This window comes from Corella eumyota, chromosome 1, assembly GCF_963082875.1.
Source record: "Corella eumyota chromosome 1, kaCorEumy4.1, whole genome shotgun sequence".
NCBI classification, from domain to species: domain Eukaryota; kingdom Metazoa; phylum Chordata; class Ascidiacea; order Phlebobranchia; family Corellidae; genus Corella; species Corella eumyota.
This window is the reverse complement of record NC_137490.1, coordinates 18,127,310-18,146,945: the sequence shown is the minus strand read 5'-3', so window position 1 is coordinate 18,146,945 and position 19,636 is coordinate 18,127,310. Positions and strand designations below refer to the sequence as shown.

Below are 19,636 nucleotides of genomic sequence, written 5' to 3'. Positions count from 1 at the left end.
TCCAAGTTATTTTAAATTTTTTGACCAACGATAAAATGCAATAATTAATTACACATTCAAGTCAATTTTAGTATTTTTTTAATAATATTTTTTACCTTCTGCGTTTCGTTTTACCCTTTTTTTATTTTACGTATTTATAAATCAGTGACGTATATCTCCTACTAAAGGGTAATCCCCAATTCACGTGTAGTCAACGTTGTTTAGATTAGATTATAACTAAGATAACTTTTAATCATATTAAACGTTGCAAAAACCGACAAGAATGGAGGGATGCACTTCCATTGGGTATATTAAAACCTGTTTTACATCTAAAAATGGAACTCCCCGCCAATCAAACTTATGCGCAGTTTCAAAAGGCCAATTAACAATATCAAAATCGTTATTTAACAATCCCGAACATAGCTTGGACGGTCTTTCGAAATTCTCACACGTTTGGTTACTGTTCAAGTTTCATTTAAACGAAAACAAGGGAGTAAAAGCTAAAGTAAAACCTCCTCGAATGGATGGTTTAAAAACTGGGGTTTTCGCTAGTAGAAGTCCACACAGACCAAATGCTATTGGCCTTACTTTAGCTAAACTTGATAAAGTAGAGAAAGATACAATCTTCGTCTCTGGCATAGACATAGTTAATGAAACCCCAATATTAGATGTGAAGCCTTATATACCAAAGTATGACTGCCCATTTACCCATTATACTGTAAGTGATGACCAACCAAAATTATCACAAATAGATAATGTTGATTCAACAGAACCACAAAATTTGGCTAATGAAAAAGATATTAAAGATTGTAATGCTTCTGTACAAACTGCAAATTGGATTACCAAGAATTTAGAATCAACAATAAACGTTGTATTTTCTGAACGAGCTTTGAAAAACATAAAAAAATATAATTCTCCTGATATAAGTGAGAATTTTGTGCTTAAAAGTATTAAACCACATGATTTAAAACAAGCTATAATAGAGATATTAAAATCTGATCCAAGGTCACATTATAGGAAAACTAAATGTTTGGACAGACTTTATTATTTTACAGTTGACACTGTTCATATAACTGCTTGGTTTGATGAATTTGTAACTTCTACATGTGCTGAAGTATTAAGAGTTATGCCGCTAACATTGATTAACAGTACTGAGTGATTTTATATTGTTTTTATTCGTGTTTTATTTACAAAGCTTGGCTGGGTGAAATGAATACTTTTATTATTGTGTTTGTGTAAATATTGATAAATTTAAAGGCAAACTGTTTTTAAAAGAATATGAAATTTTTTTCAGGTATTTAGTTATTTATTTATATAACATTTCTATATAAAATTCAACATTACAACTTAATAAAAATCCTAAACACAAAAATAAATGATTTTTAAATTAATGTAACTGTGGTACCTTATAAAAAGTAAAAATAAAGACATTTTAGTTATAGAAAAATTCTTACATTTGAAAAGTAGAAAACTAATTTAGCAAGTTGATATCAACCTTTAAGACAGTGCAAATACAAAATATTAAACTCAAATTTTTATCAAAATGTTAAAATATTTTAACTATAAACAGTTATTGCTACATACACACATAGTAATTATTGCATTTTTTTCTCTAAATTAAATACTAAAATAAGTAGTTTAATAAAAAATATACTACAAAGGCACCCTGGTAAGTATATATATATTTGTATATAAAATAAAACAAAAATCGCGTCCTTCTATGTGAAAATCGCGTCCTTCTATCTGCTCTGTGTAATTCTTATCACTCTCAGCCATTTTCTAAAAAAAGAAATAGTTTTAAATACAAAGGGGATATTAAATAAAATTTATATAAACTTTAACATGGTAATACTTACAACTTGGTATTTTATGTTTTTCTAGAATTTTCTGCTTATCAATTTGGGTGAATTGCAAAAGTGTCACCAATACCTTGGCCATAGTCTACAAAAATAAAACTTATTAACGAATATCTAAACTACCTACCTTTACAATAAATTTACATAAAATCATCAAAAATAAAACAAATACACTAATCATACATACAAACAGTTCTTATTTTTATGGAGTTTAAAATGCAAATTAGAAGTAAAACTTACAGGGCCTTCTGAACCCATCATATATTTGTACAAAACTTTTCTCAAATATTCAACTTTATCTGGGTTAGCAAGAGGAGATGAATTAACAGATAACTTAAGTTTTGCATCTTCTAATTGGACGGTGTATTTACGTTCACGCTGTTGCGACCCAGACAATTTTTTTGACAACTCATTGACTTGAATCTAAATATGTAGGTGACATAATTATAATCAAGTTAAGTTACAACATTTTCGTTTTTTAACAAAAATTATTAAAAATATTAATTCATTATACAGATAATTGAAAAATATTAAATACATTTTTATATAATGCAGTAAAACTCTATAAACACATTGTTTTTTTTATACACAACAAATTTATCACTAAAATAACAAAATTTATGATCACCACATTACCTGTAATTGTTCAATAGTGTTCTCCCACCCTGCCTCTTGTAATCTCTTCTCAGCATTAAGAGCACGAAATGTTGCTTTGTCAACTTGTTCACACATCTCACTTTCTCGAAACTGCAACTCAGTTTCATATCTACAATCAAGTTACAAATTATAATTATGTTGGTTGGGGCATGGTTTAGGGCCAGGTTTTACGCTGTCAGAGTGTCAGGTAAATGTACAATACTGTGTTGATTATGCTCTATAGAATGTTCTATGTAATCCCATTCATTTTGTAGTCTACTGACCGACACTCGCAATCATGTGTAATTTTGTGTGACAACTAATGGAATTAGTGTATAGATGTTTTGACCACTTACTTCTCTCTTAGCTTGTCCATGTTTTTTTCCCAATTAAGGATATCAGTTTGTAGGTTGACAACTTCTTGATGATGTTGTTCTCTTATTTGGTTTTCCTCTTCATTGGTTTTCTCTTTTATTTCCAAGATTTGTTTCTATTACAAAAAAAAAATTTTTCAAACAATTTATTTTCCTATGATACTTTTTAACAGGTTTAATAAAATTAAATCAGTAGTTCATACACAAATTAAATAAAATATTTCATATTAATTTTTGTTATTTAAAAGTAAAGAAAGTAACTGCAAAATATTTTTAAAAAACATAAAATATTCACCCTTAATTTTTCGTCTTTTTGCATAATCTGTGTCTCATATTCTTTTACAAGTTGTTTGACTTTATCCTCATTTTCCTTATCTTTATCGAGCAGCCGAACTTCGAAGTTATCCTGAAGCTCTTTTAATCTCTTGTTTGTATCAACTTGGGAATCATCGATGGCAGATTTTTGGACAACTTCAAGTTTTTGTTTTACAGTTTCTAACTCATCTATAAATTAAATTAATTTGTTTAAAAAACAATTCAAAAGTTTTTTAAAACTGAATTTAAGCAACAAAACAGTATCTTGGCAAAATTTTGACATACTAGTATTTATATATAATGGAAAAATCTTGGCACAAATTTTTCTTGACACGTAGGACTTCAAAAATCTTGACACAAAAGACTTATACTAATTTACCTTTTAAAGCTTGGTTTTCCTGTTCATGCAACTTCATTTGTTGTTTGATTTCATTCCTTAAATTCTCACGATTCTTTTCTACTTTCTCAACTCTCTTTTTACTCACAGATAACTAAAAATAAAAATATGTATAAAAGTAAAGTAAAAAATTTTTTAAATTATAAAACTAATTTTTTTATTATAACAATGTTTAACCTACTTTAAATATGTATTTTATTAAATATCTTTTAAAATGTTTGACTTACTTCTTTTGATATTGATTCTTTCTCGCTAACTAACTGTTTGGATTGTTCTTCATGTTTGCTTAGTGTTGTTGATAATTCATTTTCCAAGTCACTTATTTTCGTGGTCAGTTCTAAATAAAAATTAAATAGATTTTGTATAAAAAAAATAATTTTAGTACAATACTGTTCAAAATAATTATTTTTTTTTGTACCTTGTTCATTTTTCATTGATTTTTCTTTTTCATCTCCAATACTTTGTAACTTGAGTTTCTCCTTTGCCAAATTGGTTTCAGCTAAATTTCTTCGTTCTTTTTCTTTGCTCATTAAAACTTCAAAATTGTTTTTGTCTTCTGCCATTTTTGTTTCAACCATTTTAAACTTGGTTTGAAGCGTGTCTAAATTTTCCTAATTAAAAAAACATAAAAATTTTTACTTTTTAGACTTTGTTAAAGTTACACAAAATAGAAGTGTAAAAATAGACAAATTTATGTATTACTTAGTTTATAGTTTTTTTTGGAAAGAGTAACTCCCTATTTTATGCTTTTTATTTTTGTGTAAATATTATCTAACCTCCAATGCTTTTTTATTTTCTTGTAAACTTTCAACAAAGTTATGATGCTCGCTCTGCTGTGATTTCAGTAACACAACATGGGATTGTTGATCATTAAACTTTAAAGTTTCAACTTCATTTAATTTGGTTTGAGTTTCCCTAAGAAGATTCTAGTAAAATTAAAATTTGCAATATTAAATTTATTTCCAGTAGACCTTGTAATAATTATATTTTTTTAATTTTTTAATTTTTTTTAAGGTATTTAAGTTTATAAAAGTCAAATTTAAAAAGAGTATTATTTACCTCTAATGATTGTTTTTCATTGTTTAGTTCAGTAACTTGTATTTGCAAATTATCTAATAAATCAGATTTTTCATTAAGTTCTGATTTAATTTCATTTAATTGAACATCAGAATCATTTGTACTTTTACCCAGATTGTCTATTTCTTCTTGCTTTGCCTTAAAAATTTAAGAAATATTATTTCAAGAAAATAGGTAATTAGGTGAAGAAAATTTTTTTGTATTCCCTTAAAATGATAGTTTGTTATATGTTTGTTAAATAGGTTGTGACATGTTTTTGAGCTTTTGGTAAATTGCCATGTTAAAGGACAAGTAATGTGGTATTGGTAAAGCTCAAACCCAAACCCTTAAGCTTGTAATCTAACAACACTTTTTTTTTCTAATTACCTTGACCTGATCCTCAAGCTGTAACACTTTTGCATCAAATTCTTCTTTTATTGTTTTATTTTTTTCTAACTCTTGTTGAAAACTTTCATCTTGTTCCATTAACTTATCGTTTAAAGATTTAGATTTGGTTTTTTCTTCCTCTAGTGAGCATGTTAAAGTTTCCACCGATGATTTTATTTCAGAGTTTTCAAGATTCAACTTTTAAAACAAAATAAATTAAATTTTAAAATAAAAACAAAATTAAAATACTTTTTACAAATACTATTATTTATTTAAAAATTTTTTTTTACAAAATACTATTATTTATTTGTTATATTTACCTTGTCTAACTGTTCTGCTTTTTGTTCCAATTCAGTATTCTTTACCTAAAAAATAAAATTTAAATTAAATAAGTTAAATAAAAACATATTTTATGGAATTGAATTATAAAGGAAAATTAACTTAAAATTATTCTTGGTATTATATTAACCTCCAGCAAATTTTTTTCATTATTTAATTCTGTAAATTGCATTTGTAAATTGTCCAACAATTTAGATTTCTCAGTAAGTTGTGAATTGATTTCATTTAACTTAACATCTGAGTCATTTGTAGAATTTGCAAGGTTTTCGACTTCTTCCTGTTTACCCTTTTGAGTAAAATCATGTTTTAAAAAGATAAAAATAAATGTGAAGTGACTTTAGCTAGCAATAAATTGGCTAAAGTTTATGATTAATGTTATTTAGTTAAAACACTGTTTTAATAATGAATTTGTTGTCACTATTTTTTAGTAGTTTCGATCCTTGTCAATAATTAAAAACTATCCAATATACCAAATAAGCCATTTATAGTAATATAAAAATCACCATTAAATATATTTAAATTTCTTACTTTTATTTCTTCTTCAAGTTGCTTAACTTTCTTATTGAGTTCATTTATTTCTGTTCCATTTTTCTCTATAACTTGCTTACAATTTTTTTCCTTTTTGAGAACTATTTTTAACTTTTCTTTTAAGGTGTTAATCGTATTTTTTTCATTATCGAGTGACTGCGATATAGTTTCCATAGAAGATTTCAGTTCAGAGTTTTCAAGATTCAACTTTGAAATTTCGACAGATTTTATTTCAATATCACCATTCATCTTAACAAATAATACTAAATAAAAATTTAATCTAATTCTTCTTAACCTAATAATTTAAAAGCCTTAGTAACAATTACCTATACTATGCTATTAACCATTTATTACTATAGTTATATACAATATACTGGTCATGGTCAATTTAAAATCAAATAACTTAATGAATTACCTTATTCAGTTCCTTTATTTCTTCTTGTAATGTTATAATGCTTGACTAAATTAAAAAAATCTCTTTTTAAAAAAAAATCCTTTAATAATGTATTAAGTGTGTTAAAATAAATAATTAATGCATTTTTGACTTTAAGTACCAAAGCGTAAGATACAAAACGTAATATATAACACCAATCACCTCTAATGCCTTCTTTTCACTGTTTAGCTCACATATATTTTCTTGTAAACTTCCAACAAGGTTATTTTGTTCAGTAAACTTTAAATTAAGTGCGTTTAATTCCACTCCAGATTGATCACCAGATTTTAGTAAATTATCAACTTCATTTTGTTTTTCCTAAAAAAATAAAAAATATATAATTTCAGAAAATTTAAACATTTTTTTATTGTATATACAAAATTATAAAACTATATCTTCTCCTTACCTTAATACCCTTTTGAAGTTGCAAAATTTTAGCTTTAAACTTCTCAGTTAAAATTGCTTTGTTTTTAAATTCTAATTTGTAGTCTTCTTCCTTCTTTAATAAATCATCCACTTTATCAGATAAAGATTTTGATGAATTTTTCTCTACTTCAAGTGAGCTTGTTAAGTTTTCCAAAGAGGATTTGAACTCAGTATTTTCAAGATTCAATTTTGAAAATTCGTTCGTTTTACTTTCGATTTCACCATTGAGCTGTAAAGAAATAGCAATTTGTAAAAAGTATTTTAAAATCTAGTTTTGCTAATTTAGCAAAATATAACCTACATTACATCATTTAAACAAAAAATGTTGTATTTTCAAATATAATTTCTAAAATGTTTACACAACCTAAACTAAAATCGCAAAAACCTTTTTTATTTTATTAACTTGTTCTTCAATTTCTTGATTTTTTAACTAAAACAATAAAATAAAAGCTAAATTGTTAACATAATAAATGTTTGTACTAGATAACAAATGTAACTTGTTTCCTCTTTTACCAAAACCAGCAAAAAATACATGCACTATATATTACAAAAAAGAAAAAGTATTTAAAAAAATAAATATAATTTAACTTAGTAAATATTTAAATAATTATCTAAGCATACCTTCTCTAAAGAACTTTTTTCATTGTTTAGGTCTTGAATATTTGTTTGTAGATTTTCTATGAAACTAGTTTGCTCGTCAAGTTTTTGTTTTAAATTACTCAAATAAGTTTCAGATAAGTTTGTCGATTTTCCAAGTTCTTCTATTTCTTGTTGCTTAGTCTAAAAAAATTTTTTTTTTAGAAAAACTGTATTTTTAAACAACAAAGTATAATATTACTTATTTTTAAACAATTATCATTTACTATATAAAAGTTATATACTTGATTTAATAGTATTTGAGAAATCTGTGTTTTTTTAGAAATTCATAAAACTTTTTTAAAAGCATCGAATATAAAAAATACTAAACTTTTATTAAATAAAAAAAAATCACCTTAATATTATCTTCAAGTTGTAATACTTTTGAATTAAGTTTGTCAACAACAGTTTTATTATTTTCATTTTCCTGGTTATAGCTTTCCTTAGTTTTTGCCAATTGCTCTTCTAAATTAATTCTACTACTTCTTTCTTCTTCAAATGTTTTAGAAACAGCATCCAAAGATTCCTAAGTACACAAAAAAAATGTTGTAATTAAATACCTAACACAACTAATAGGCATTCCATGAAATAAAATTCTAGATTTTTTGATACCTTTAATGAATTGTTTTCAATGTTTAGTTCCTGAATGTTTGTTTGTAATTTTTCAAGAGAAGTATTTTGTTCTGCCAACTTTATATTTAAGTCATTCAAGTGAATGTTATTCTGATTTTCTAATTCCTTTAGTTTTTCTATTTCTTCTTGCTTTTCCTAAAAAAAATATAAAAAATTTACGAAAATCTTTAAAGAAAGAATTAATACCTGTAAATTCAAAAAATAAATAAATAAAGCAATGTTTGTAATTACCTTAACATTTTCAACTAGTTCTGAGTTTTTTAAATTCATTTCTTCTTGAACAATTGTGTTTTTTATACATTCCTGTTTGTAATTTTCCTCATTTTCAACTAATTTTTCATTTAAAATATTTGCTCTATTTTGTTCTTCTTTGAACGAGCTTGTTAAAGTTTCAAGAGAAGATTTTAAGTCAGAAATTTCAAGATTTAAGTTTTCTATAACTCCATTTTCATTCTAAAAAAATACAAATAATTAAAAAATAATTTTTTTATATAAGTCTATTTATTATTATTACAACAACACCAAAAAATAAATTTAACTTGTTTATCTGATTTAGTTCCTTAATCATTACTTTTTGCTCTTGATTTTTAGCCTATAATAAATATATACAGTTAAAAATGAATACAAAATTGTTTTTAACATAAAGTCTTGACAAAACAGTTATACTGTACCTCCATTGATTTCATTTCACTTGTCAATTCTGTAAACTTTGCTTGTAAATTATTTAGTAACTCAGCTTTCTCTTGCAGTTGTGCATTAAGTTCGTTTATTTGAACATCTGACTCATTTGTAGATTTGCCAAGATTGTCTATTTCTTCTTGTTTTGCCTGAAGAAAATTTAAAAATAAAAAAGTAACTTCCCAATTAGTTTTACAAAGATTGCTTGGCCGCGAAAAATAAGTCCTAAGACAATTACCTTTACGTTTTCTTTTAGTTGAACGAACTTGGTTTTAAACTTTTCAATTAATTTTCCTTTTTGTTCAATCTCATGTTTGAAGGTGTTTTCGTTTTCTTGTAACTTATCAGTTAACTTATTTGTTTCACTTTTTTGGTCATCCAAAGAAGATGTTAAAGTTTCCAAAGAAGATTTCAATTCAGAATTTTCAAATTCTAATTGTTCAATTTCATTTTTTTTATTTTCTACATCTTTGTTTATCTGTACATATATAAAATAAAAAGATAATATTAAAATTTTATATTATTTTGTTTGATATAAAGTATGCGCCGTATATATTGTAAATCAATATTTTAAATAAATGTTGACCTTTTAATTTTGGAATTAATATATATTTTTTAAAGGATTATTAAAAATTTTAAGGTTACCTCATTTAATTGCTTTATTTTTTCGGATAGTTCTTCATTTTGTGTCTGAAGCAAATCATAGTTCAAAAAAAATTTATCATAAATATAGACAAGTTAGTAAGTATGTTTTGTTCAAATAGTTTTAGTTTTTAGTAAAAATGTATTTTGTATTTACTATTCACCTTTAATGATTGTTTTTCATTGCTTAGTTCAGTAACTTGTATTTGCAAATTATCCAATATTTCAGATTTTTCATTAAGTTGTGATTTAATTTCATTTAATTGAACATCAGAATCATTTGTACTTTTACCCAGATTGTCTATTTCTTCTTGTTTTGACTTAAAAAAAAAGATATTATTAAGGTTGTTTTTAAATGAAGGCATTTTGTTTATAGTGTAATTAAGCATAGTTAAGTATTAACCTTAATGTTTTGTTGTAGTTGCAAAACCTTGGCTTTAAACTTTTCTATTAAATTTGCTTTCTTATCAATTTCTTGTTTGTGGCTTTTTTCCTTTTCCATTAATTTTTCATTTAATGCTGTAAAGTTTTCCAAAGACAATTTGATTTCGGAGTTCTCCATATTTAACTTTAAAATTTCAGCAGATTTTTTCTCTATTTCTTCATTACTCTATAAAACAAATTAAATTTTTTTTTATGAAAAAAATATTTTAACTAAACAAAACAAACTTTAAATTACCAGTATAAACATATTCATTATTTATACTTTTTTAATTTTAAAATCATATTTACAATTTGAATCATAAAAATTTATTACCTTTGCTTTTAAATCTTTAAACTTAGTTGTACAAGCTTGTTTAAATTGGTTTAACTCAGCATCATGATGCTCTAGATTTTTCTTATTTTCTTTCATTTTTGACTCAAAATCTTTTGTCATCCGATTTAAATCAGCATTTTTGTCATTCAAGGCAGTTTCCATATCCAATATTTTTCCATTTTTTTCTTCCAATTCAGTCTTGTATTTTTCAGACACACTCTCATGTTGTTTTATTAAGTTGCTGTTTTCTTGCTTGCATTTTTCTAAGTTTTCTACCTCGTGGTGTAAGTTATTAACAGTGGTTTCGAATTCTGTGCGTTTTTGAACAAATTCCTTTCGGATATCGCCTAACTCGGAGATATGTTTGTCCATTTCATTTTGAGTTTCTTTTAATTCTAATTCATGTTTTTCGGAATTTTCGACAAGAACATTTATTTCTTTACATTTTTCTTCAAGTTTTACAGATAGATTATCGCGTTCTGTAATAACAACAACAAGTTTGTGTTCTTTTTCTTGTAAATCATTTGTGGTTTCAGAAAGTCGACTTTCGGCATTCTGTAACTTTTCTAAAATTTCATTTTCATGCTGTTTTGTCGACATTTGGGAATTAATTTTCGATTGCAGACTGCTTCTTTCCACTTCAAAGTCCTTTAACAAATTAGTCTCTAATTCCTTTAACTGTTGCTTTAAACTTAACAATTCAAGATTAAGAGCAGATTTTTCGTCGTTGCACATTTTGAAATATTCCTGTTTTTCCAAATCTGATTTTGGAGTTGCAGTCTCTAAATTTTTGTCGTCACAACTATGAAGTTTATTTTCTATAAGTTTCTCTTCACTTTGCTGCTTTTTTAACTCATTTAACTCGGAAAGTGTGTGGTCATGTAACTGGATAAGTTTCTCGTGCTCGTTGTTTAATCTTTGATTTTCTGATGCCAAGTTTTCAATCGTAGTTTCGTTAACCTCCTAAAAAATCACAAAAAAATACAAAAAAATGAAAACCATATTAACCTCAATTATTAAGTATTCCTATCACAAAATGTTAATTTAATTTTTTTTGTTTTTTTACTTGTTTATGTTGCGCAACTTTTAGATGTTTCTCCAGCGATGTTATTTGCTCCCTTGTTGTGTTTTTTAATGTTAAAACTTTATCTCGATGTTGTTTTAACTCAAGACTGAGTTGTTTCGTCTCTTCCTCAGCTAATTTAATAAAAAATCCACAAAAATCTTTTTTATAAACATTTTTTTTATTTTAATAATCTATTTCTAGTTTTTCACAACTTAAGTTTTTATAATTAACATTAAAAACTCTTCCTTTGTATTTTAGTGTAAACACAGTAAATTTACCTAATTTAACTTTAAGATCAGAGGCTTCTAGTTTAGTAATTGCCATTGATTTGTCTTTGTCAAGTTGTTCGACTATCCCCTTTGCTTGCTTTAATTTTCCATACAATCTGGCCTTTTCATCAGCATGGGATTTCTGAATATTAAAACATCTATTTTATAATAACCAATTATATAATATATTTTTTTTATGTTGAAATGCCAACTAAACACAGGGTAACACACTTTGCTCTCCTTAGTCCAAAGTTATAAGTTAAAAAAAAATAGGCTATTTTATACAATAACTTAGGGATAAAAATATATAAACTTGCATTAAAAATATTTACAACATATTCTAAATAAAAACAATCAAAAAGTATTGCAACCTTTAACTTTTCAATATCTTCCAATCTCCTGTTTAGATCCATCATCAAAACTCTTCTTTTTTCTTTCTCCTCAGCAAGTGGTCCTCCAAAACTGTTTCCAATGTCTCCAATGATCTCTTCATTGCTTTTATTTAATTTATCTTCCTTTAAAAAAACATTTAAATAGTTTAAAGAGGTTAAAAAACACATTTTATAAAAACACTTTAAACTTATGTTCCATAATTATTTAGGTAACTCCTATATATTAAACACTTACAAGAAAGCTAAGATGTATTAACTAAATTGGTTGTATTCACTTAATGGGCTTAAATGGCCAACTAAAATTACAGTAATGTTTTTTTCAATATTGTAACAAATATATTACTAAATATTTGGTATTAGAAAAAATAACTTCCTTATTTACTAATTTTTTATGAGAGTTATTAATTTTTTAACTTACTACAGCAGTTTTAGAGGAGGATGCCGCACTACTATCCCCACTACCTTCGTTATGGGGTACATCTGATTTTTTTCCAATTAAAGCCTCAAAAGATTTATTTAAATCAACATTTGGAGGATTATTTTTTGTTGGAGTTTTAACTGGAGTTGTTTTTTGTTCATTAGCAATGCGGTCTCTTAATCCTTTAAACATTTTTATAACCTAACTCTAAACACAAAAAAAACTTTTTTAATTAGTTTTTTTCCCTATTCGCTTTAAATTCAACAGACATTGCTAAGTTTGGTTTGTGAGATTTTAATTTAATACTAGCAAAGTTTTTAACAAATGCATGAATTTTCTGGCAATGGTAATTTAACAACAAAAAATATTACTTGAATAAACTGAAAATAAACTAAGCAAGTTAATAATTTAAAAAATGTAAAAATGATCAATTTTAAACTCTTTTAAACGAATTAAAGATAAAAACACCAAATTTTTGATTAACTTATCAAGATATTTTATTCGATTTTGAAAGCATCCAAAAAAGAACAATATTTACAAAAATATGAAAGAAATGCCAACACAACCACAGAAAGATTGCGAAATTTAGACACTGTAGAACAATATGAGATATAACGATTTGAGCATGACATGTTATTAGTAGTTCGGCGATTAATAAATATATACCAATTAAAATTATACTAACATTTAAAAAATACACAGTCGATTGCTTTATATAGAGTATGTACTGTAAAGAGGGGTAGTTAAAATAAAGTGATGGCCTAGTCATATTCTGCACTTGATAGTTAACATTTTTCACTTTTTATTCCATGTTTAAAAAACAACATGTAGGGTGTGTCGGTTTCTTCGTCGAAATCGAGAAAGCCAATTGCTCCATCAGGATTTTGACTTTCCCCTGTGAAAAATTCCCAGCTAGAGTGTTTCTTTGTAAGGAATTTTATGGCATCTTCCGCCCCTGCTTTAAACTCTGCAAGTTTTTCAGCATCTCCTTCCTCTTTTAAGATTTTGAACAGACGCCGAACATAACCCTTTAAAAAGGCTTGCAAATCTTTTTTTGTGCCAAAACATGTGCTTGCCAGTTGGTGTCTTACTACAAGTTCAAACTGAGGGGGGCCACCTTCCAAATCTGTACACACGTCTTCAACAGGCGCCTCAGCGGATTTATTTCCACCAATCAGGCTTTCATCTATATCAGCATTGGCCTCACTTACCATTTTCCCGGTGTATTTATAAAACATTTTATTTTCTACTTCCGTTATTGCTTTAGCATTGCCATCCGAAAACAACTCGTCGTTACTGATTATGTCACTAAAAACTCGCATTTCTTCGTATAAAATAAATCAAACGTGAAAAACTAAAAATTTAACAAAACCAACGGCAGCCCAGATTAAAAAGACCGTCGACGTGTTTTCTAGAATCTTAATTCTGGCATACGGCACCTAGTGTTGTACATATTTTTGGTACAGTGTTATCCTCGACAAAAAAGCCTACTTTGCATTCTAAACATTTTTATTTAGATTTCTCTCGCTAAAGACGGACTACAAAAATTTAAAACCCAAACTAATATTTTAGTTTTAAACTTTCACAATTTTTTTCAATTTTATTAACAAGCAATTCCCATGGTTCTATTATTTAAATTTTACTATAGTATACACCAACTATAAAACTTGTTAATTGTCAAAAATATAAATACGCTTAAAAATGTTTTAGTATTTGTATTAACAACTTAAAACCGTTTTTATTTAAAAAATATAAATATTTAATGTAGTGTCGATTTAAATAAAAGTCTTCCAATGAAACCATAAACGAATAATCATAGTCAGATAGTTGCCAATCTTTAAATTAGTGTTAAATACGTTCTTTACGGCCATTCCCTTAAGTATTTCAGTTAAAATGGAACCCCATGTTGATAAAGATATAGTTATGCTGGAAGAAAAAAAGTCCGTCTATAGTATTTTAGCCACATACTTTAACAATGCTGAGAAAAATGGCTTGTACGTTAGAGGTCATATTGATGGAGAAGCTGCTTACGAAGCGTTTATTGAGGAATTTAATAAGGTTTGTAAAACAAAGTTTATCATTCGAACATCATGGAGAAAAACTGCATCAACTTTACCAAGACGTTCGCGTTATGGAAAAGAAGGTAGTTATACAGTATATATATATATGCTATATCTTAAATATTTGCTAATAACTTTTGAGAATATAATTTTATTATAAGCTTTAAATGTTTTTCTATTGCCTAAACTATGTGTATCAACTGCTTTAATATTAAATAAATATAATAATAGATCTTACAAATTATAACTTTTGTTAATACTGATTAACCTCATTTACATTTTAGAGCGTGTGTACTGGGAGTATAATTCGGGAAATCTAACTGTGCCATTTACTGGAGTGCCGTTTATTGTTCGAAGTTGTCTTACTAAACATTGCCAATACGGATCTCATTATTATAAATCAACTGCAGAAAGAATATCAGTAAGTATTAATACAGAAACAAACAAGCTTAAACTGCCTATGTAAAATTAATAATTTACGAATTTTTTTTTTATAAATAAGTTATTTTAGTAATTTTTAGTGTCTTCTATAAAATATTAATGTGTGTCACAATCTTTAGAAGCAACTACAAGACCATCAAAATGATCCATCTGTTGCACCTCCTGAAATAAAAAAAAGACGCAACAAGCCGTCAAAGAAAAAGAACTGCCCAGCGATCATGCACATACGGGAAATCATCATGTTTCCCGATTATGGTTTAGATTTAAAGCGAATGTTCGACACAAAGTACCACGTGCGACAAGAGAAAACACAGCTGATTTTTAAACTTAAAGAGGTTTTAAATGGGTCTTCAGTGACCCCCTTGAATGGAACAGTGCGATTTTACATAAGTCTTCCATTGCCGGAGGTTCACATAGGTCATCCAGAGCCATGTGGTGGTATTGGTCCGACAGTTCATCCATCTGTCACAGCAAAGATCGATGAGCTACTGGCACTGGGTATATACGATGCAAGGCATGTTAGAATTATTGTGCATGACTATGTAAGGGAGGTTTTAACAAAACAAGACACTGCAATTTTTCCCAACTATTTTGTTATTTATCCAACCGAACATGACATAGCTGATTATATTTATGTATCTTCGATAACCGTAAAACCGACTGTAATAGTGGAAAACGATGGTTATACCAGTGATTCTGGTGTTCGTGGTGAGATGGAAGGCAGTATCTGTGAGTTAATGAGCTTAATTCAAAACTGTCCAAGTGACGAGGCACTTAAGCAAGCACAATCAAGTATGAAAAAAATTATAGAAACAGTTAAAACAACCTCTGACGATAAACCACCTTCGAAAAAGAAGAACTTAAAGTCGGTAGTAAAAAATAAGAACTGTACTACTAGCGATGATACTTCTTTAACAGATATTGTTATCCTACATGAGGAAAATGAACATCTTACAACAGAGCATATTAATGAACAATGTTTAAATGTAAACAATGCAATCCAATCATGTGGGCTAAGTTTGGACTCATTTAAATAAATAAACCTTTACCACAAAGTTGTCATTAATTACGAAACTGTGAAGCACTTTTACTGTTAATTATTTAATTTATGTTTTTTGTTGTGGAATTGTGTACTTAATTTAAAGAGTGAAATTTTATAAGGTAGGTTGTTATGCTATGTTAATTGTTTGGGTTAAATTTTTAATAAAATGTTAACATGCCACTATAAAAGTGTATATGATTAACTCCCATTTCTCAAAAAAAAAATCGTCAAAAAATACCTATTTTAGGAGACATTTTTATTTGGTCAACAGTTTTATTGCCATTATACTGATAGGTGCAAAGGTAATTTTAGTTGTTACATAAAATTGTTAGAGCCAATTGAATAATATATATTAAACAAATATATACTAGCCAAAATAAATTGCATAGAAATTTGTATATTTTTTTGCTACCAAAAAGTAATAATAAATTGGTAATAATAACGATTTTTCTAATTAACAAATCCTAAATTTTAGTATTTTCAAGCTAAAAATGCCAATTTGCTTAAGGTAAACTCATGAAATATTACTACTTACCTATTTTTTCGTAACAGGCTATTACACACTTTGATAATTATTTATTGAAAAAGCAACAAAAAGTCATAATTTATTAAATTTAAGAAGTAAAAACAACTTTGCCAACGAAGTGCCATAGAATTTTTAAAGATGGTGCAAACAGATCACACTGCAAAATAAAAATAAGTGTTAAAATTTAAACTAAAAATTTTTAATTTTTTGTTTAAAATAAACCTAGCTTAATAAACACATGCCCCAAAAATAGTTATTCAAATTAAAAAAAAAATGCTATTTGTGTAGTGTGGGCAAGTTATTACAACTGGTGATATAAAAGCAAATGATCAAGAAGGAAAAATGCAGCTTATGGGGCTAGCATCTAATTAGTAAACATATTGTTGCCTTATTAAAATTTAAATTAATTCTTAATGGCTTTTACACAAAAATTAAAACAAAAAAACTTTTTTTTTTTTTTTGCTTTAAAAATGATCACTTACGGCATTTTGAAAAAAGTTTTCGTATATCACTAAAAACAATATCAGGGGATTGAGCAGCATTAATTTTGGAATGAAGACCTTTCAATGAATAATAATCAACCAAAGGGGTTGTCATTTTATGATAAGCATCTAATCGGGTTTTTAAAGCTTCTTCATTATCATCTGATCGCTTAATAAGAGGCTCCCCAGTTACCTTTAGTTAAATTGTGTTATTTTAATTAAGATTGTAGATAGGCTATATATTTTTAAAAATTCAAAAAAAATTTTTGTCAGCAATGATACTAAAATTGCTAAAAATGGATCTAAAACAAGTTTTAATAGATTTTAAATATACTTACATCATCGGTCATAGATTTCTTTGGTGGATTAAACTCGGTGTGGTAACTTCTGCCGCTTGGTTTGTGTATTAATCTATAAACAGAATACACTACATGAGTAAGTATATGTTTTACCTACATTAACATGGTAACAAAATATGTTTTACTAATGTATAACCAATAACCAGACATTACATTCTGATATTATAGCATTTATGGTTTTAATATTGTGTAAATATGTGGTGATCAAAGGTTTTAAAAGTCTTTACATAATTACACGTTTTATATCCTGCCTTTTGGATTAAATATATATTTTTACACATGCAAGTTGATATAAAAGCAATTAGTTTCATAGTGATGTAACTGCTTGCATTTTTTTTTAAACAGGCAGTATACAACCACTGTGATTCTAAAAGTCTCAAATTTTTTTCGTGCACAGTTTCCATACCGTAACTAAAAATTCAGAACCTGAAATATAAACTATTTGTTAAAAAAATGCTCCATATTAAAAAAATTTATGATTTTTTCTGCAAAAAATTCTGTGCGCAAAATAAGTTGATTGCCTGTTTTTAAGAGAGTTGAACCAAATGTAACTGTTGTACATGCAAACTAGACCATGTTAACAATGTTAAAGGTAAGTAGAGGCTTAACATACTTTCCTATAGCACTGTGTTGTGGTCTATTGAAAAAGTTCTAAAATAAGGCGTTTACACAGAATAAAATAAACTATTTTTACCCTGAAGGCATATTCTAAATTTAAACATTAAATAATGTTAGCAACCAAAAATTTAAACAAAGTTTAGTTAAAACTAAAGTAAGAATAGTGCAGTGGGCCAATATTGATACACAAAATGAAATGACTTTTTAAAAATAGATTTTTAATAATTAAATAAAAATGTAAATATATTATAATATATCTACACAGTTTACAAAAAGATTTAAAAAGCCAACATAAAATATATATAAAAATAACAAAATAAATCAAAATTATATGTTTTTATTATTTATTTTATAAAAAATTATTTATTCAAGAAATATTCTGACAAACCTGCCACATATTCTTCTAACTAGCAAAGAGTCATCAATTGAAAATTCAACAACTGAATCAAGTTTAAGATTTCTGCGATCTAATAACACATCCAACTAAAATTAAAACAATTATTAAATTTTATTTAAATTTATATTGATATTTTTAATATAAAAATATCTAAAACAACAAATAGCCCAAGAATTAGTTTAACCGCTGTTAAAAAATAAAAATAATAGATAGTAAAAATTAAAAAAAGTTTAACTGGGTAACTAAAAGCATTTAAATGGCTTAAAAATACAAAAAGTATATATATAATTAACAAGAAATTTGGTTTTTGGCATTACCTTTTCGGCTTGAACAACTGTTCTAGGAAAACCATCCAACAAAAATCCTTGACTACATTCTGGTTTGTCCAAGTTGTTATCAATCATTTCAACAACTAACTCATCACTAACCAATTTACCAGCAGCCATTACCTTAAACAGAAAGACAATTAATCATTTTTTTTAAGAAACTTGGTTTGTTTATCAATAGAAATAAAATTTGAAGTGTAAATTTGTAATTAAAATAATTTATGTCTAAATAAACTTTGGTAGTCAATAAATGTGAAACTATTAAGAAATAAACAACTTACAGATTTAACTCTTTGTCCAAGAGCCGACCCACTTGCTACCACGGCACGTAGCATGTCTCCTGTAGCTAAGTGGCATGCACAATAAGTCTGTGCCAGTTTTGGGGCCTGCAAGTTAGTTTTTAATCACAATTTGAATTACATATATATACACATAAATAAATTTTACAAAGTCAGATACCATTTTCTTTATATAAAAAAATTAATATTTAATATACAAATAATAGCAAGTTAAAATTTATGCTAAATTATATATTCATATATTTATTAAAACATTTTAGATTCTAATTTAATAAACATTCAAAATATAACGAAATTTTATAAAAAGCAAAATTGACTAATATATATTTAATCAACTACTAACTTGAGTTCCTTTTCCAGCACCGGGAGGGCCAAGTAAAATTGCTCGAATTCCTTTTCTTGCAGTTGGAACCTCAGTTGGTGCTTGTGGAGCCATTTTTATTTTAAAACAACTGCTTTACTAAAAACCACAAGTCCTTAACTTTTGATTCTAAAACAAAAACAGCTTTTTTAATGTTTTTAACATTTTTAAATCCATTTTTATGTTTTTAGTTAAAATTACCCTAATTAACTTATTTATTAGTTTTACAGTTTATTGATAACTAACTGACTAACAGACTAAACTTATGTCAGTATGTGGAATGTCTAAAGTCAAAACGTAAACGTTCTTAGTTAAGAATTTAATAAAACCAAATATTACGAAACATTTCTAGTAGTAAAAAAAATTTAGAATGCCACTTTACCAAATTTCATATCTAACAGTCTAACTGTCTAATATTTCCACAAGACGTTCTAAAATTAGTAAATTTTGGCGAACAACGCCGAAATGAGAAAAAATTACTTTTTGTAGCTAAGCGCCAAACTTAAAC

The 19,636-nt window shown here is 26.6% G+C and overlaps 5 protein-coding genes across 6 annotated transcripts; 2 read left to right on the top strand and 3 right to left on the bottom strand.

Annotated features, from left to right (window-relative positions):
* The first annotated feature begins 255 nt into the window (after positions 1–255).
* Positions 256–1,305, top strand: LOC145742021 (tRNA (adenine(37)-N6)-methyltransferase-like). Its single transcript, XM_082559759.1, has one exon. The coding sequence runs from the start codon at positions 263–265 to the stop codon at positions 1,136–1,138; it is 876 nt and encodes a 291-aa protein (XP_082415885.1). The 5' UTR covers positions 256–262; the 3' UTR covers positions 1,139–1,305.
* On the bottom strand, positions 1,272–12,424 carry LOC145742006 (uncharacterized). 2 transcript variants are annotated; one of them, XM_082559738.1, is made up of 34 exons: positions 12,218–12,424; positions 11,779–11,922; positions 11,417–11,549; positions 11,139–11,269; positions 10,073–11,035; positions 9,719–9,925; positions 9,480–9,635; positions 9,319–9,363; positions 8,912–9,151; positions 8,667–8,822; positions 8,567–8,587; positions 8,227–8,448; positions 7,975–8,130; positions 7,718–7,888; positions 7,348–7,506; positions 7,112–7,156; positions 6,707–6,955; positions 6,463–6,618; positions 6,283–6,327; positions 5,868–6,116; positions 5,470–5,625; positions 5,321–5,365; positions 5,001–5,198; positions 4,617–4,772; positions 4,334–4,483; positions 3,976–4,168; positions 3,785–3,894; positions 3,540–3,651; positions 3,141–3,349; positions 2,828–2,961; positions 2,472–2,601; positions 2,076–2,258; positions 1,836–1,920; positions 1,272–1,758 (listed from the first exon to the last, which is right to left on the bottom strand). In XM_082559738.1, coding segments are annotated over exons 1-34 (5,703 nt in total). In that variant the 5' UTR covers positions 12,410–12,424; the 3' UTR covers positions 1,272–1,756. The 2 variants fall into 2 exon arrangements, with proteins under 2 accessions (XP_082415864.1, XP_082415873.1); XM_082559747.1 differs by lacking the exon at positions 8,567–8,587 and having other exon boundaries at positions 1,273–1,758.
* LOC145742031 (translationally-controlled tumor protein homolog) lies at positions 12,424–13,618 on the bottom strand. The gene has a single exon (XM_082559770.1). It carries the CDS (start codon positions 13,537–13,539, stop codon positions 13,003–13,005), a length of 537 nt encoding a protein of 178 aa, XP_082415896.1. The 5' UTR covers positions 13,540–13,618; the 3' UTR covers positions 12,424–13,002.
* A 436-nt stretch (positions 13,619–14,054) lies between these two features.
* LOC145759319 (calcium-responsive transcription factor-like) lies at positions 14,055–15,933 on the top strand. The gene is made up of 3 exons (XM_082573127.1): positions 14,055–14,360; positions 14,562–14,698; positions 14,838–15,933. The coding sequence occupies exons 1-3, from the start codon at positions 14,111–14,113 to the stop codon at positions 15,753–15,755; spliced, it is 1,305 nt and encodes a 434-aa protein (XP_082429253.1). The 5' UTR covers positions 14,055–14,110; the 3' UTR covers positions 15,756–15,933.
* An 87-nt stretch (positions 15,934–16,020) lies between these two features.
* LOC145742976 (adenylate kinase 2, mitochondrial-like) lies at positions 16,021–19,253 on the bottom strand. Its single transcript, XM_082560827.1, has 7 exons — positions 19,111–19,253; positions 18,750–18,854; positions 18,460–18,591; positions 18,134–18,228; positions 17,107–17,179; positions 16,769–16,961; positions 16,021–16,443 (listed from the first exon to the last, which is right to left on the bottom strand). The coding sequence occupies exons 1-7, from the start codon at positions 19,201–19,203 to the stop codon at positions 16,439–16,441; spliced, it is 696 nt and encodes a 231-aa protein (XP_082416953.1). The 5' UTR covers positions 19,204–19,253; the 3' UTR covers positions 16,021–16,438.
* Between the last annotated feature and the right edge of the window lie 383 nt (positions 19,254–19,636).

Excerpts from the sequence above, each read along its gene's own strand:
- LOC145742031 (XM_082559770.1), bottom strand. The coding sequence starts at position 13,539 with ATGCGAGTTTTTAGTGACATAATCAGTAACGACGAGTTGTTTTCGGAT.
- LOC145742021 (XM_082559759.1), top strand. The coding sequence starts at position 263 with ATGGAGGGATGCACTTCCATTGGGTATATTAAAACCTGTTTTACATCT.
- LOC145759319 (XM_082573127.1), top strand. The coding sequence starts at position 14,111 with ATGGAACCCCATGTTGATAAAGATATAGTTATGCTGGAAGAAAAAAAG. Across the intron at positions 14,361-14,561 it reads TTCGCGTTATGGAAAAGAAG|AGCGTGTGTACTGGGAGTAT; the intron begins GTAGTTATACAG and ends TTTACATTTTAG. Across the intron at positions 14,699-14,837 it reads CAACTGCAGAAAGAATATCA|AAGCAACTACAAGACCATCA; the intron begins GTAAGTATTAAT and ends CACAATCTTTAG.
- LOC145742976 (XM_082560827.1), bottom strand. The coding sequence starts at position 19,203 with ATGGCTCCACAAGCACCAACTGAGGTTCCAACTGCAAGAAAAGGAATT. Across the intron at positions 18,229-18,459 it reads CAGTTGTTCAAGCCGAAAAG|TTGGATGTGTTATTAGATCG; the intron begins GTAATGCCAAAA and ends TTTTAATTTTAG. Across the intron at positions 17,180-18,133 it reads GTTAGAAGAATATGTGGCAG|ATTAATACACAAACCAAGCG; the intron begins GTTTGTCAGAAT and ends TTCTGTTTATAG.
- LOC145742006 (XM_082559738.1), bottom strand. The coding sequence starts at position 12,409 with ATGTTTAAAGGATTAAGAGACCGCATTGCTAATGAACAAAAAACAACT. Across the intron at positions 8,131-8,226 it reads AACTAGTTGAAAATGTTAAG|GAAAAGCAAGAAGAAATAGA; the intron begins GTAATTACAAAC and ends TATTTTTTTTAG. Across the intron at positions 1,921-2,075 it reads TGATGGGTTCAGAAGGCCCT|ACTATGGCCAAGGTATTGGT; the intron begins GTAAGTTTTACT and ends TTATTTTTGTAG.